Source organism: Dipodomys merriami, unplaced genomic scaffold, assembly GCF_024711535.1.
Source record: "Dipodomys merriami isolate MVZ:Mamm:240054 unplaced genomic scaffold, mDipMer1.0.p SCAF_1, whole genome shotgun sequence".
Taxonomy (NCBI): Eukaryota; Metazoa; Chordata; class Mammalia; order Rodentia; family Heteromyidae; genus Dipodomys; species Dipodomys merriami.
Window position 1 is genome coordinate 17,257,001 of NW_027202270.1, and position 12,345 is coordinate 17,269,345.

The 12,345-nt window shown below is 41.0% G+C and overlaps 1 protein-coding gene and 1 pseudogene across 4 annotated transcripts in view; one reads left to right on the forward strand and one right to left on the reverse strand.

Annotated features, from left to right (window-relative positions):
* Usp37 (ubiquitin specific peptidase 37) overlaps nt 1-12,345 on the forward strand; it is an 83,833-nt gene that overhangs the window by 65,934 nt on the left and 5,554 nt on the right. For all 4 annotated transcript variants that reach the window (XM_070017199.1, XM_070017206.1, XM_070017209.1 and 1 more), the window contains 4 exons: nt 1,622-1,682; nt 3,768-3,883; nt 7,980-8,049; nt 10,951-11,089. In XM_070017199.1, coding sequence (XP_069873300.1) covers nt 1,622-1,682; nt 3,768-3,883; nt 7,980-8,049; nt 10,951-11,089 — 386 coding nt within the window. The remainder of the gene's footprint in view (nt 1-1,621; nt 1,683-3,767; nt 3,884-7,979; nt 8,050-10,950; nt 11,090-12,345) is intronic.
* On the reverse strand, nt 20-1,529 carry LOC138808992 (ubiquitin-conjugating enzyme E2 C-like; annotated as a pseudogene).

Below are 12,345 nucleotides of genomic sequence, written 5' to 3' on the forward strand. Positions count from 1 at the left end.
TCACAAAAATTAACAAATGCTATAAATCTGGGGAAAGAGTAGACAGCAATTGCTAATTGCCTACTGTGCCTCCCATTTATATACATGTGAGAAGAAAGGAAGTTCATGCCACAAATCTTAGCTATTCAAGAGGCTAAGATCTGAGAATCACAATTTGAAGAAAACCCAAGCAGCAAAGTCTATGAGATGCGTATCTCCAGTTGACCCACCAAAAGGCCAGAAGTAGACCTGTGGCTCAAGTGGTAATACACCAGCTTTGAATGAAAAAGCTCAGGGATATCACCCAGGCCCCAATTCATACATATATGGGGTGTGGGCAGGAGAAAGAGGAGAAGAGAAATTATGTTACATTGAATTATATTTGGCTGGCAAAATAAATGTCACTAATAAGAGGAAAAAAGCATTTAAGCCTTTTTGTGTGTGTGCTGGTGGTACTGGGGCTTGAACTCAGGATCAGGGTGTGCTGTCCCTGAGCTGTTTTGCTCAAGGCCACTGCTCTACCACTTGAGGCACAGCTCCACTTCTGGCTTTTTGGTGGGTAACTGGGGTAAGAATCTCACAAAATTTCCTGCCTGGGCTAGCTTTGAACCACAATCCTCAGATCTCAGCATTCTGAGTACCTGGGTTTACAAGTATGAGCCACTGGTGCCCTGCTGCATTTAAACCTTTTCAACCTCCAGGGAAATGTTTAAAAGGAAAAAATAAAGAACTTTTTATCTCTCAGAAGGTCATATTCCAAATATCCATATGCTAGTAATGTTTATAGAAAACATTATTAGCAAATATTTTCAGAGAAGCTAATTTTATACTCATTAAATAAAGTTAGTTTTTTTTTTACCAACAAAACCAAAATGTTACTTATTTAATATACATCATAAAGACTTAGAGACTTAAAAAAGAGAAACATAACAAAAACAACACAGCTCAAGATAACAGAGTCCTGTACAGAAGTCAGGGAAAAGGACAGATAATCTAAGGAAAAAACAGACAACACAGGAGAGGCTGGACAGCTCAGTTCGGGGCTCTTGGCCGGCAACTTGTTTTGAGTAGGTTTCTTTCAGGTACTTCTTAAAAGCTGTGGGGTTTTCCCAGAGCTGGGCAGCTTGTGTTTTCAAAGGGCTTTCAATATTGGGCTTTCCTAGCAGGCTCTGGATAGAGAGCAATATAGTCATAACATCATCCAAGGCAGACCACTTGTCTTTGCAGATGTTTCCCTGGGTGTCCACAATGGGGTGGTAGAAGGTGTTTGGAACTTCATTGTGTGTGTGTTGTAAGAGTAGCCACTGGGGAACTCCAGGGAGAGCTTGTACCTCAGGTCTTCGTATATTGTGCCAGGTGCTCCAAGGATAGTCCCTACCCATTTGAAAAGGCTGCCTGAGTCTGGGAAGGCACCAGACATTATGAGGGTCATCAGCTTCTCCTGTAGCTGCTTGACCACAGAGCCCCAGGTGGCACCTCTGCTGGGCTTGACTCCTTTACTGGAGGCAGCGATCAATGGCGGTGGCTGGGTCACAGTTTGGGGCAGCCATTGGGGCAGAACTGGCAGGGAGACAGAAACTCCACACAGGACAGCTGCACTGATATCTCTTTAAACATCTAAACTTCAATTCTTATCCCTTAGGAAGCTTGGGAACAGAAAGAAGATGATGACCTCAAAAGAGCTACAGAATTAAGTCTTCAAGGTATGAAGATGATTTTAATTACATTTTTTTAAATGGAATTCTTTTCTTAAATAAAGATGAATTCTCCAGTGGAAAATAGTAAAAGAAAAGTATATCTTGAATTTGTGTTTGGTATACTTTAAATGAAATGTAAGAGTTAAGGTTGAATTTCTGCTTTATATTACATTAATAAAAGGACATTTAACCAAGGAAATGAAAGAGCTCTACAATGAAAACTAAAAACCTTGAAGAAAGAAATTGAAGAAGACACCAGAAAATGTAAAGATCTTCTATGTTTATGGAATGGCAGAATTAATACTATGAAAATGGCCATAATGGGCTGGGAAGGTGGCTCAGTGGTAGAGTGCTTGACTTGCACGCATGAGGCCCTGGGTTCGATTCCTTAGCACCACTTAAGCAGAAAAAGCCAGAAGTGGCGCTGTGGCTCAAGTGGTAGAGCGCTAGCCTTGAGCTGAAGAGCTGAGGGACAGCGCCCAGGCCCAGAGCTCAGGCCCCATGACTGGCAAAAAAAAAAAGAAAGAAAGAAAATGGCCATACTACCAAAGGCAATGTACAGCTTCATTGTAATACTCTTCAAACTCTTGATGTCATTTTTCATGGAAAAAGAAAAAGCAGTCCAGATTTTCATATGGAATTCTAAAAGATCGGAAGTAGAAAGAGCAATCCTTAGTAAAAAGAGCAACACTGCATGTATCACAATACCAGACTTCAAATTATACTACAGATCCATAGTTACAAGAACTGCTTAGAGATTAGAGCGGTGGCTCAAGTGTTAGAGTGCTTAACCAAGTAAGCTGGGTGAGGTCCTATTCAAAACTCAGTACACCAAAAGAAAGAAAAGAAAAACCAGCTTTGTACTGCCACAAAAACCAGCCCAGGGGGCTGGGAAGGTGGCTCAGTGGTAGAGCGCTTGCCTTGCATGCATGAGGCCCTGGGTTCGATTCCTCAGCACCACATAAGCAAAAAAGAAAAAAGCCGGAAGTGGAGCTATGGCTCAAGTGGTAGAGCTCTAGCCTTGAGGTGAAGAGCTGAGGGACAGCACCCAGTCCCAGAGTTCAGGCCCCATGACGGGACCCCCTCCCCCCCCAAAAAAAACAAAAAACCAGCCCAGGAATAGAGCCACACAGCTACAGGTGTCCCAGACAAAGGAATCAAAAATGTGCACTTCAAAAAAGATAGCCTCTTGAACAAAGCGTGCAGCAAAACTGGCTGTCTATTTACAGCACACTGAAACCTAACCTGTCTCTCTGTATAAAAATCAACTCCAAGTACATCCAAAGAACTTGAAGTTAGGCCTGAAACATTAAGTTTACTACAGGAAAACTCTGGAAATTATAAGTACAGGCAATTATCTTCTGAATAGGACTCTAGTTACCCAGAAAGTAAGAGCAAGAATCGGCAAATGAAATTACATCAAATTAAAAAGTTTCTGCACCAGTTCCTCAGGCCTGTTATACTAGGCTATAATCAGGAAGCTGAGACCCAGAGGATCATAGTTTGAAACCAGACCAGGCAGAAAAGTCAGCAAGACATGAAACTATTTCATTTCCAAGTAAGCTAGTTGTTGGCTATAGGTATAGCTCAAGCTATGAGCACCAGCTATGAGCAAAAAAGCCAAGAGAGGGTACAAGGCCCTAAGTTTAAACTGCAATTCTTGGCAAAGGGAAAAAAGTTTTCTTCACAGCAAAAGAAACAACTACCAAACCCAAGAGACACCCATTGAATGGAACATGTACATATAGAGAGAGAAACGTGTGTGTGTGTGTGTGTGTGTGTGTGTGTAAATATATACAACATGACTTTTCCCTCAACCCCCCCAAATAGTCCTATCATGTTATATATACATTTGCATACACGCACAGGCCCCATGACCAAACCAAAAAAAAAAAGAAAAGGGAATATTTCTTTTTACAGATACCTGTGTCTATAATGTTACTCCTCAGAGTGGGATAATAAGTGAATTAGAATCCTAATAATATTATGTGTAATATTTTCTTAGTATGATAAAATGTGTACCTCTAGCTCTTTTACCATCCGGTCTACTCTAAGAACCTGTTTATAAGATTTTGTCTTTCTGTTCTTCAGAGTTTAACAACTCCTTTCTGGATGCACTGGGCTCAGATGAAGACTCTGGCAATGAGGATGTTTTTGATATGGAGTACACTGAAGCAGAAGCAGAGGAACTGAAAAGAAATGCTGAGGTAGTGTTCACCCCTGAGTAAAAATTTCAGATTATCAGTGTTGCTTCTGCTCTTTAGAATCAGAGATTCCACTTTCAGTATCTACCACAGGTTCATTTTTGCCTTCCAGCAACCATCAAATGATCTTCATGTTTTCTTATCTTTTTTATGTATCTTGCTTTTTAAAGTTCTGAATTTTTAATAAGTTTTTTATTATGAAAATACTGTACAAAGGGGTTACAATTACATGAGCAAGGTAATGAGTACATTTCTTATCAAGTATTGTTGCCTCCTCCTTTGTTTTTCCCATACCATCCCTTCCCTCCCATCTCCACAAGTACAGCCTAAATTGTAAAGTTTGTTTTTCAACATAGCGTATTGTAGATCTCATTGTTGCAATGGGTCAACCTGTATCTGTATTTAAATAATTTGAGAATATGGACCGCTTCATGAATTTATGTGTATTACGGTACAAGTTCTGAAGTTTTAACAAAACATTTGCTTCACACTGCAGTTCTCCAGATCTCAGCCTCCTGAGTACTTAGGATTACAAATGTGGTCCACCAAGTACCCGGCTCAACTTCTCTTTTGATCTGTATTTCACAACAGGCCGGGAATGGTGGTACATGTCTGTTATTGCAGCTTCTCAGGAGGCAAAGGCTAGTCTGGTCAAAAACTTGAGACTATCTGAAAAACAACAAAGTAAAAGAAGCTGAGTTCTATAGCCAGTACCACAAAAGAAGAGAAAAGAAAGAAAAAAAGATTGAGAACAAAACAAAAATAGGTCTTGTTCATCTTGTTCTTATCTACCACACACACAATTATATTTAGTTCTATCAAGTAAAGATAGTATCTATATTTAAATTGTGAAATTTGGACTAATTGTATCAACTAGAGCCCTTTTTTTTTTCCCCTTCTCTTCCCTTAAATAATTGCCTTTTTCAAAAAACAATTTTAGCTACTAGGATCCCACCAGCCCATCACAACTATTGTTAGCATTTGCTCTATTCTTTAACCATCCCCACCCACAAATGCACTTAAAAATGTCATAAACTTTTTGTGCTGATTGTTAAAGACTAATTGTTATATTCTCTCCAGTGAACATTTTACTTAATTTTTGTGTGTGTGCCAGTTCTGGGGCTTGAACTCAGGGCTTGGGCACTGTCTCTTATGTAGCAGTCCAGGAGCTTGAACTCAGGGCCTGGGCACTGTCTCTTACTCTCAAAGCTGGCACTCTACCATTGAACCACAGCTGCACTTTTGTTTTTGTTTTTGTTTTTTTTTTTGGTCGGTCGTGGGGCTTGAACTCTGGGCCTGGGCGCTGTCCCTCAGCTCTTCAGCTCAAGGCGAGCGCTCTACCACTTGAGCTACAGCGCCACTTCCAGTTTTCTGGTGGTTTATTGGAGATAGGAGTCTCACGGTCTCTCCTGCCCAGGCTGGCTTTGAACCGCGATCCTCAGCTCTCAGCCTCCTGAGTAGCTAGGAATACAGATGTGAGCCACTAGCACCCAGCTGCACTTTTGTTTTTTGCTCCTTGTTAACTGAAGATAAGAATCTTCTAGGGCTGGTTTTTGAACCACAATCCTCAGATCTCAGTCTCTTGAGAAGCTAGGATTACAGGCATGAGCCACTGGCCTCCAGTCTTACTTAATTTCTAACTTAAACATTTGTTTAAGTGGTTTCCTTTATTTTTATTACTGGAAATTAAACCAAGGACTTCATAATTACTTGGCAAACACTACCACTTGAGCTACATCCCAAGCCCTGTTTTTCTTTTTACTAATACTGGAACTCAAGGCTCATACTCACTTGGCTTGCTTGCTCAGGGGTGCTACCAATTGAGCTAGCCTTGATTTTTTTTTTTCTGGTTATTTTGGACAAAGAGTCACAGACTTTTCTGACTTTGAACTCCAATCCTCTGGATCTCAGTCTTCTGAGTAGCTGGGATTATAGGCATGAGCCATGTGCCTGGAATTTTTTTTTTAAGACAGTTTTTCTAGCCCAGGTTGTCCTCTATCTCAAAATCCTCCTGCCTCAGCCTCCTGAGACCTGAATTACATGCAGTCACACCACATCTAGCTTTAAATTTTTCATTGTAAAAAACAACACATTTAGAAATTGTGCTTTTCAAGGCCAGCGAGGCAACAGTTAGTGAGACCTCATTTCAACTAATAACCTGACATGGTAGGGTACATCTGTCATCTAGCTATGTGGCATATGTAAATGGGAAGGAAGAAAGTATTTTTTTTTTTTTTAGGAAGAAAGTATTTAATCCTGTAATCCCTTTAGCAATGCACGTCTCTTTTGTTCTATTGTCTATTACCTAAGGATGAATATAACTGTTTTCATTAGTTATGTACATTCATACCAGTTTGGAAAACAAGTAAACATGTTGAGTGATCTGCATAACTTTTTGTTTTTAACAATACTGGGATAGCTCCCATGGTTTCTCTTATTTGTAATAACTAGTACATGTCTAAGACAAGCAGAAAAGGTCAGATAAGTTGATGTTAGGTGAAATGAACCCCAAGATAAGTATTCAGATGTTTTTTCTTTCTTGCGATTGTTTTTAACATATTTATAAGATGATTTCTTTGTTGCTTTGTATGTCCCTCCCCCACGGTATAACCCCTGCTTTCATTGTATTTGATGTTAGTATAATTTGTGGAGGGGAAGGGCAAAAACAAACCATTTAAATAGGGATACAGATGGACTCGTTGCAACAATGAGATGTACAAGTCATTATGTTGAAAAACGAACTTTACAACCTTGGCCTGGGGGTGGGGGCAGGGATGAGAAGGGGAAACAAAAGAGGAGGCTACAATGCTTGATAAGAAATGTACTCATTACCTTGCCCATGTAATTGTAACCCCTTTGTATGGTATTTTCACAATAAAAAAAAAAAAAAATACTGGGGGCGAGGGGGGGGGGGGGGAAGGTGGCTCAGTGGTACAGTGCTTCCCTTGCATGCATGAGGCCCTGGATTTGATTCCTCAGCAGCACATAAGCAGAAAAGCCGGAAGTAGTGCTGTGGCTCAAGTGGTAGAGTGCTAGCCTTGAGCTGAAGAGCTGAGGGACAGCACCCAGGCCCAGAGTTCAAGCCCCATGACTGACCAAAAAAAAAAAATTACTGGGGTTTGAACTTGAGTCTTCACACTTGCTTGGAGGCATTTCACTGTTTGAACCATGTGTGCAAGGACTTTCTTGAAAGCTTACATTGCTTTTTGAAAGCTTACAAACTGAGGGAGCATGAGGCCCTGAATTCAAATACTATAACACAAAAGAAAAAAGTAATGCTTTTGGCCTCTGCCAGCCTAAACCACAGTACTATTTACACTTCCCACCATAGCTTAGATAACACATTACTACACCCAGCTATTGGTTGAGATGAACTCTTGTGAACTTCTGGCCTGGACTAACCTCAAACTGCAATCTTCCCTGTCTTAGCCTCCCAATACCTAGGACTGCAAATATGAACCATCATCTGGACCACATACCTTTTTTTTCAGCTGGTTCTGGGGCTTGAACTCAGGGTTTGGGTACAGTCCCTGAGCCTCTTTGTGCTCAAGACTAGCCCTCTCCTCCTTGAGCCACAGTACCACTTCCAGCTTTTGGGGGCATTTTATTAGAGACATGAGTCTCATGGAGATTTTTCTGCCTGGCTAGCTTCAAACCATGATCCTCAGATCTCAGCCTCCTGAATAGCTACAAGCATAAGCCACTGGTGCCCAGCTCATATAACCTTTTTATTACAGGTGTGAGCCACCAGCACCTGGCTTTTTAAGGGAAAGTTTTGGGGATAAAATTAGGCCAAAGGATCTAAACAGTTTAATTTTCGTTTTGTTACTTAGACTACACAAATGTGCTACAGCTTAGTTATATGAGCTTTGATAATAAACAACATCCATATTTTGCTTTTACTTTAACCCACTAGTTTTATTTTTAGGGGTGTGTGTGTGTGTGGTTTGTGGTTTGTTTGGTTTTGTTTTGTTTTTGGCTGGTCCTCAGGCTTGAACTCTGGGCCTTGACACTGTCCCTGAGCTGCTTTGGCTCAAGGCTAACACTCTGCCCCTTTGCTTTTACTTGAAAATGAAGTCATGCCACTTCTGTTTTCCAGACGGGAAATCTCCCCCATTCCTACCGACTCATCAGTGTTGTCAGTCACATTGGTAGCACCTCTTCTTCAGGTAAGTGGACATCATGATAATGGCAATTTATAAGTGAAGTACCCAGTGTCTGTCCCTTTATCTGTTATTCTTTGTCTGTCTTTCTGAGGTATAAATTGAATTCATCAGCTAAACTTTAAAATCTCTTGTCACCGGGGCTAGGAAGGTAGCTCAGTGGTAGAGCACTTGCCTTGCATGCCTGAGTCCCTAGGCTCATCTCCTCAGCACCACATAAGCAAAAAAGAAAAAAGCCGGAAGTGGCGCTGTGGCTCAAGTGGTAGAGTACTAGCCTTGAGCTGAAGAGCTGAGGGACAGCGCCCAGGCACAGAGTTCAAGCCCCACAACCAGACCCAAAAAATAAACAAATAAAATAAAATCTCTTATCACCCACTAGATTGTGTTTGTGAGTAAAACTGTTTTCATTCTCTATTTATAAATGACATAAATTCTCCTGAGCAAAATAGACTTAACAATCCCCTCAAAAGCCACACACCAGGGCTGGGAAGGTGGCTCAGTGGTAGAGTGCTTGCCTAGCATGCATGAAGCCCAGGTACCACATACACAGAAAAAGCCGGACATGGCACTGTGGCTCAAGTGTTAGAGTGCTAGCCTTGAGCAAAAGAATTTGTTCAGGGACAGTGCCCAGGCCCTAAATTCAAGCCCCAGGACTGGCGCACATATGCACACAAGTGCACGCATGCATGCACGCACGTGTGCCAGATGCCAGTTGCTCAGCCCTGTAATCCTGCCTACTCACGAGGCTGAGATCTGAGGATTACAGTTCAGAGCTAGCCCAGGCAAGAAAGTCCATGAGACTCTTACCTCCAACCACCAGAAAACCAGAAGGGGCTCTGTGGCTCAAAACCAGAAGGGGCTCTGTGGCTCAAAGTGGTAGAGTGCTAGCCTTGAGCAAAAAGAGCTTAGAAACAGCACCCAGGCCCTGAGTTCAAGCCCCATGACTGACAGGAAAAAGAAGACCCTCAAGAGCAAAGGTAAATGTGTTTCATGTTTTGTACGCAAATGTATAATTTCTTAATTTTCTTTTGCAGTTAATGTAATACTCTTTATTGTCTAATTTTCTGAAGTATTGACTAGCCCATTGCAGATGTAATTAATGTCTTAATCCATTTGGCCTTTGTGTGTTTCCTCATGTTCTCAAAGACTCATTTGTTCAGCTCATCAGTATTACAGCTAAACGTTAGCAAGAGGAGCTGTCTAATCCACCTAACAAAGATGTTAGAGTTACTTCATATGGAATTGAATATTTGCTTATAATACCAACAAAACACAAGGTTTTATTACGTATTTTTTTATTATCTTTAAATAGTTATGCAGAGGGGTTTCACTTCAACATGCAATACACAGTACTTTTGAAGGTTCTTCATAATTGCATTATAGCATACAACAGTGGGACCCATCAGCTGCACTGGACATTCATCAAAACAAACTAAGCAACTCAATGGCAGCGATGGGAGGGAGGGAACGAGTGGGAAAGAGGGAAACAGCTGATGCTGTGCAAAAGGAAAGGAATGTACATATCATCCGATGTGGAAGAAATGACTGTATTGTCAAAATAGACCAAGATAGACAATTTGCCCCATGAAAGTTAGAATGTATTTGACTTTAACTAAGCATCACCATCCCACAATACTGTGAAATTATGTAATCACTTAATCACAATAAAGAATTTGCAAAAAAAATAATTGTGTTATAGGAAAATTTAGTAAATTTTAGAAGTAAAGAAAAGTTATAAGGTGGGCACTAGTAGCTCATACCTGTAATCCTAGCTACTTGGGAAACTGAGATCTGAACATCGTGGTTCAAATCTCCAATTAACCACCAGAAAACTGGAATAGAGTTGTGGCTCAATGTAGTAGAATGCTAGTCTTGAGCACAAAAGCTCAGGGATAACACCCAGGCCCTGAGTCAAGGCCCCACAACTGACCAACCGCCAGGCACCAGTGGCTCACGCCTGTTATCTTAGCTACTCAGGAGGCTGAGATCTGAGGATCACAGTTCAAAGCCAGCCCAGCCAAGGAAAATCCATAAGACTTTTATCTCCAACTAACCACTAGAAAACCAGAAATGGCACTCTGGCTCAAGTGGTAAAGTACTTGGCTTGAGCTGAAGAGCTCAGGGACAGTGCACAGGCCCAGAGTTCAAGCTCCAAGACTGATTAAAAAAAAAAAAAAGTTATCCTCTACAGCTGGGGCATAGTTCAAATGGTGGAAATACCTGCTTAACAATACTGAAGACTAAATCCCTGAGTTTAAACCCTAATACCTCCAGGAATAAGAATTCAAAATTTAAAAAATCCCTTAAACTGAGCATGGTGGCACACAATTATAATCTTAGCACTCAGTAGACTGAGGCAGGAGAATCCAGAATTTGAGACCATCCTGGGCTACATAGTGAACACCTGTCTCTAAAATTTAAAAAAAAAAAAAAATTAAGTTGGTTATGGTGGCTCAATCTTAGCTACTTGGAAAGCAGATATAGGGAGATTGGGGTTCGGAACCAGGCTGGGCATAAAAGTTTGAGAGATTCCATCACAGTCAGTGGCTAGACTCAGTGGCATACACCTGTCATCCCCAGAGACATGAGGAAACACAAGTAGGATCACAGCCTAGACCAGCCTGGGCTAATTTAACTTGAGACCTAATTTCAAATGCAACCAATACACAAAGGAAGCTAGAGGTGTGCTGAAGTGGTAGAGCCACCTACCTAGCAAACATGAAGTCCTGAGTTCAGTCCCTCATACTGAAAGGGGGAAAAGCCTGTTAATTCTCTGTAAATGTTTTCTAAATGGATTATAGTAACATTTTTGAGGGTGAGTTAGGTGAGTTAGCTTGTTTCTCTTTCTCAAATTTCCTATATGTACTCTTTTAGAAAGCCTTAATTTCAAGATTTTATTTGTTTCAGGTCATTATATTAGTGATGTGTATGATATAAAGAAGCAAGCCTGGTTCACTTACAATGATCTTGAGGTATCTAAAATCCAAGAGGCTGCTGTGCAGAGTGACCGGGATCGGAGTGGTTACATCTTCTTTTATATGCACAAGTAAGAAACTTTGCTAAAATGGAGGTAATGGGCTAAAAATTAACCAAACTCAAGCTGGGCACTCATGGCTCATGCCTATAACTAGCTTCTCAGGAGGCTGAGGTTTGAGGATTGACATTCAAAGCCATCCTGGGCAGGAAAGTCTGAGACTTGTACCTCCAGTTAAATCCACCTAAAAGTCAGAAGTAGAACTGTGGTTCAAATGGTAGAGGGCTAGCTTTTTTTTTTTTCTAGTCATGGGTGCTTGAACTTGGGACCTGGGCATTGTCCCTGAACTATTTTTCCTTAAAACTAGCACTCTACCACTTTGAGCCATAGTTTCACTTCTGGTTTTCTGGTGGCTAATTAGAGATAAAAAGTGTCACAGACTTTCCTACCTGGGCTGGCTTTGAACCTCAATCCTGAGATCTCAGCCTTCTAAGTAGCTAGGATTATAAGGTGTGAGTCCCCAACCCCCAGCTTAGAGGGCCAGCTTTGAGAAAAAAGCTAAGGGACAGTGCCAGATCCTGAGTTCAAGCCCCAGTACTAGCACAAAATAAATAAAATTACCAAACTCTTCTTCACTTGTTGACAGTTTTTTATTTTTATTGTATTTGCATCCATATTGCTTAAATTTCTGTTCATTAATGTATAGTCACCCAATTAATACAAAGCAAATTTGAAAGAAAAATATCCTAGCTATTCAGGATGCTGAGATCTGAGGATCACAGCTCAAGTTAGCCCCGAAAGTCTGTGAGACTCCAATTAACCACCAGAAAACTGGAAGTAGCACTGTGGCTCAAATGGTAGAGCATTCGCCTTGAGCTTCATGAAGAGGTCAGGGACAGTGCCCAGGCTCAGAGTTCAAGCCCTATGACTGTCTGGGGTAAAAATAATAATAATAATAATAATAAAGTAAAATGAAGTCTTGGCCAGGTGCTAGTAACTCACATTTATAACCCTAGCTACCTAGGAGGCTGAGCTCTTGAGGACTGTAGTTCAAAGCCAGCCTGGAGACTTATCTTCCATAAACTATTCAAGAAAAGCCGGAAATGGAACTGTTCTAGCCGTGGGAAAAGGAATCTCAGGGACAGCACTGAGACCCTGAGTTCAAAGCCCTAGGACCAGAACATTAAAAAAAAGTTGTCCTAGGGCCAGGCATAATACAGATAGTAGCAAAAGTGAGCCCTTGAGTTTAAACCTTTATTTCCTTAAAAGTTACAAATGTATTGTCTCTTAATTATTCATCACATAATAGGATCTGGGTATGGAATATA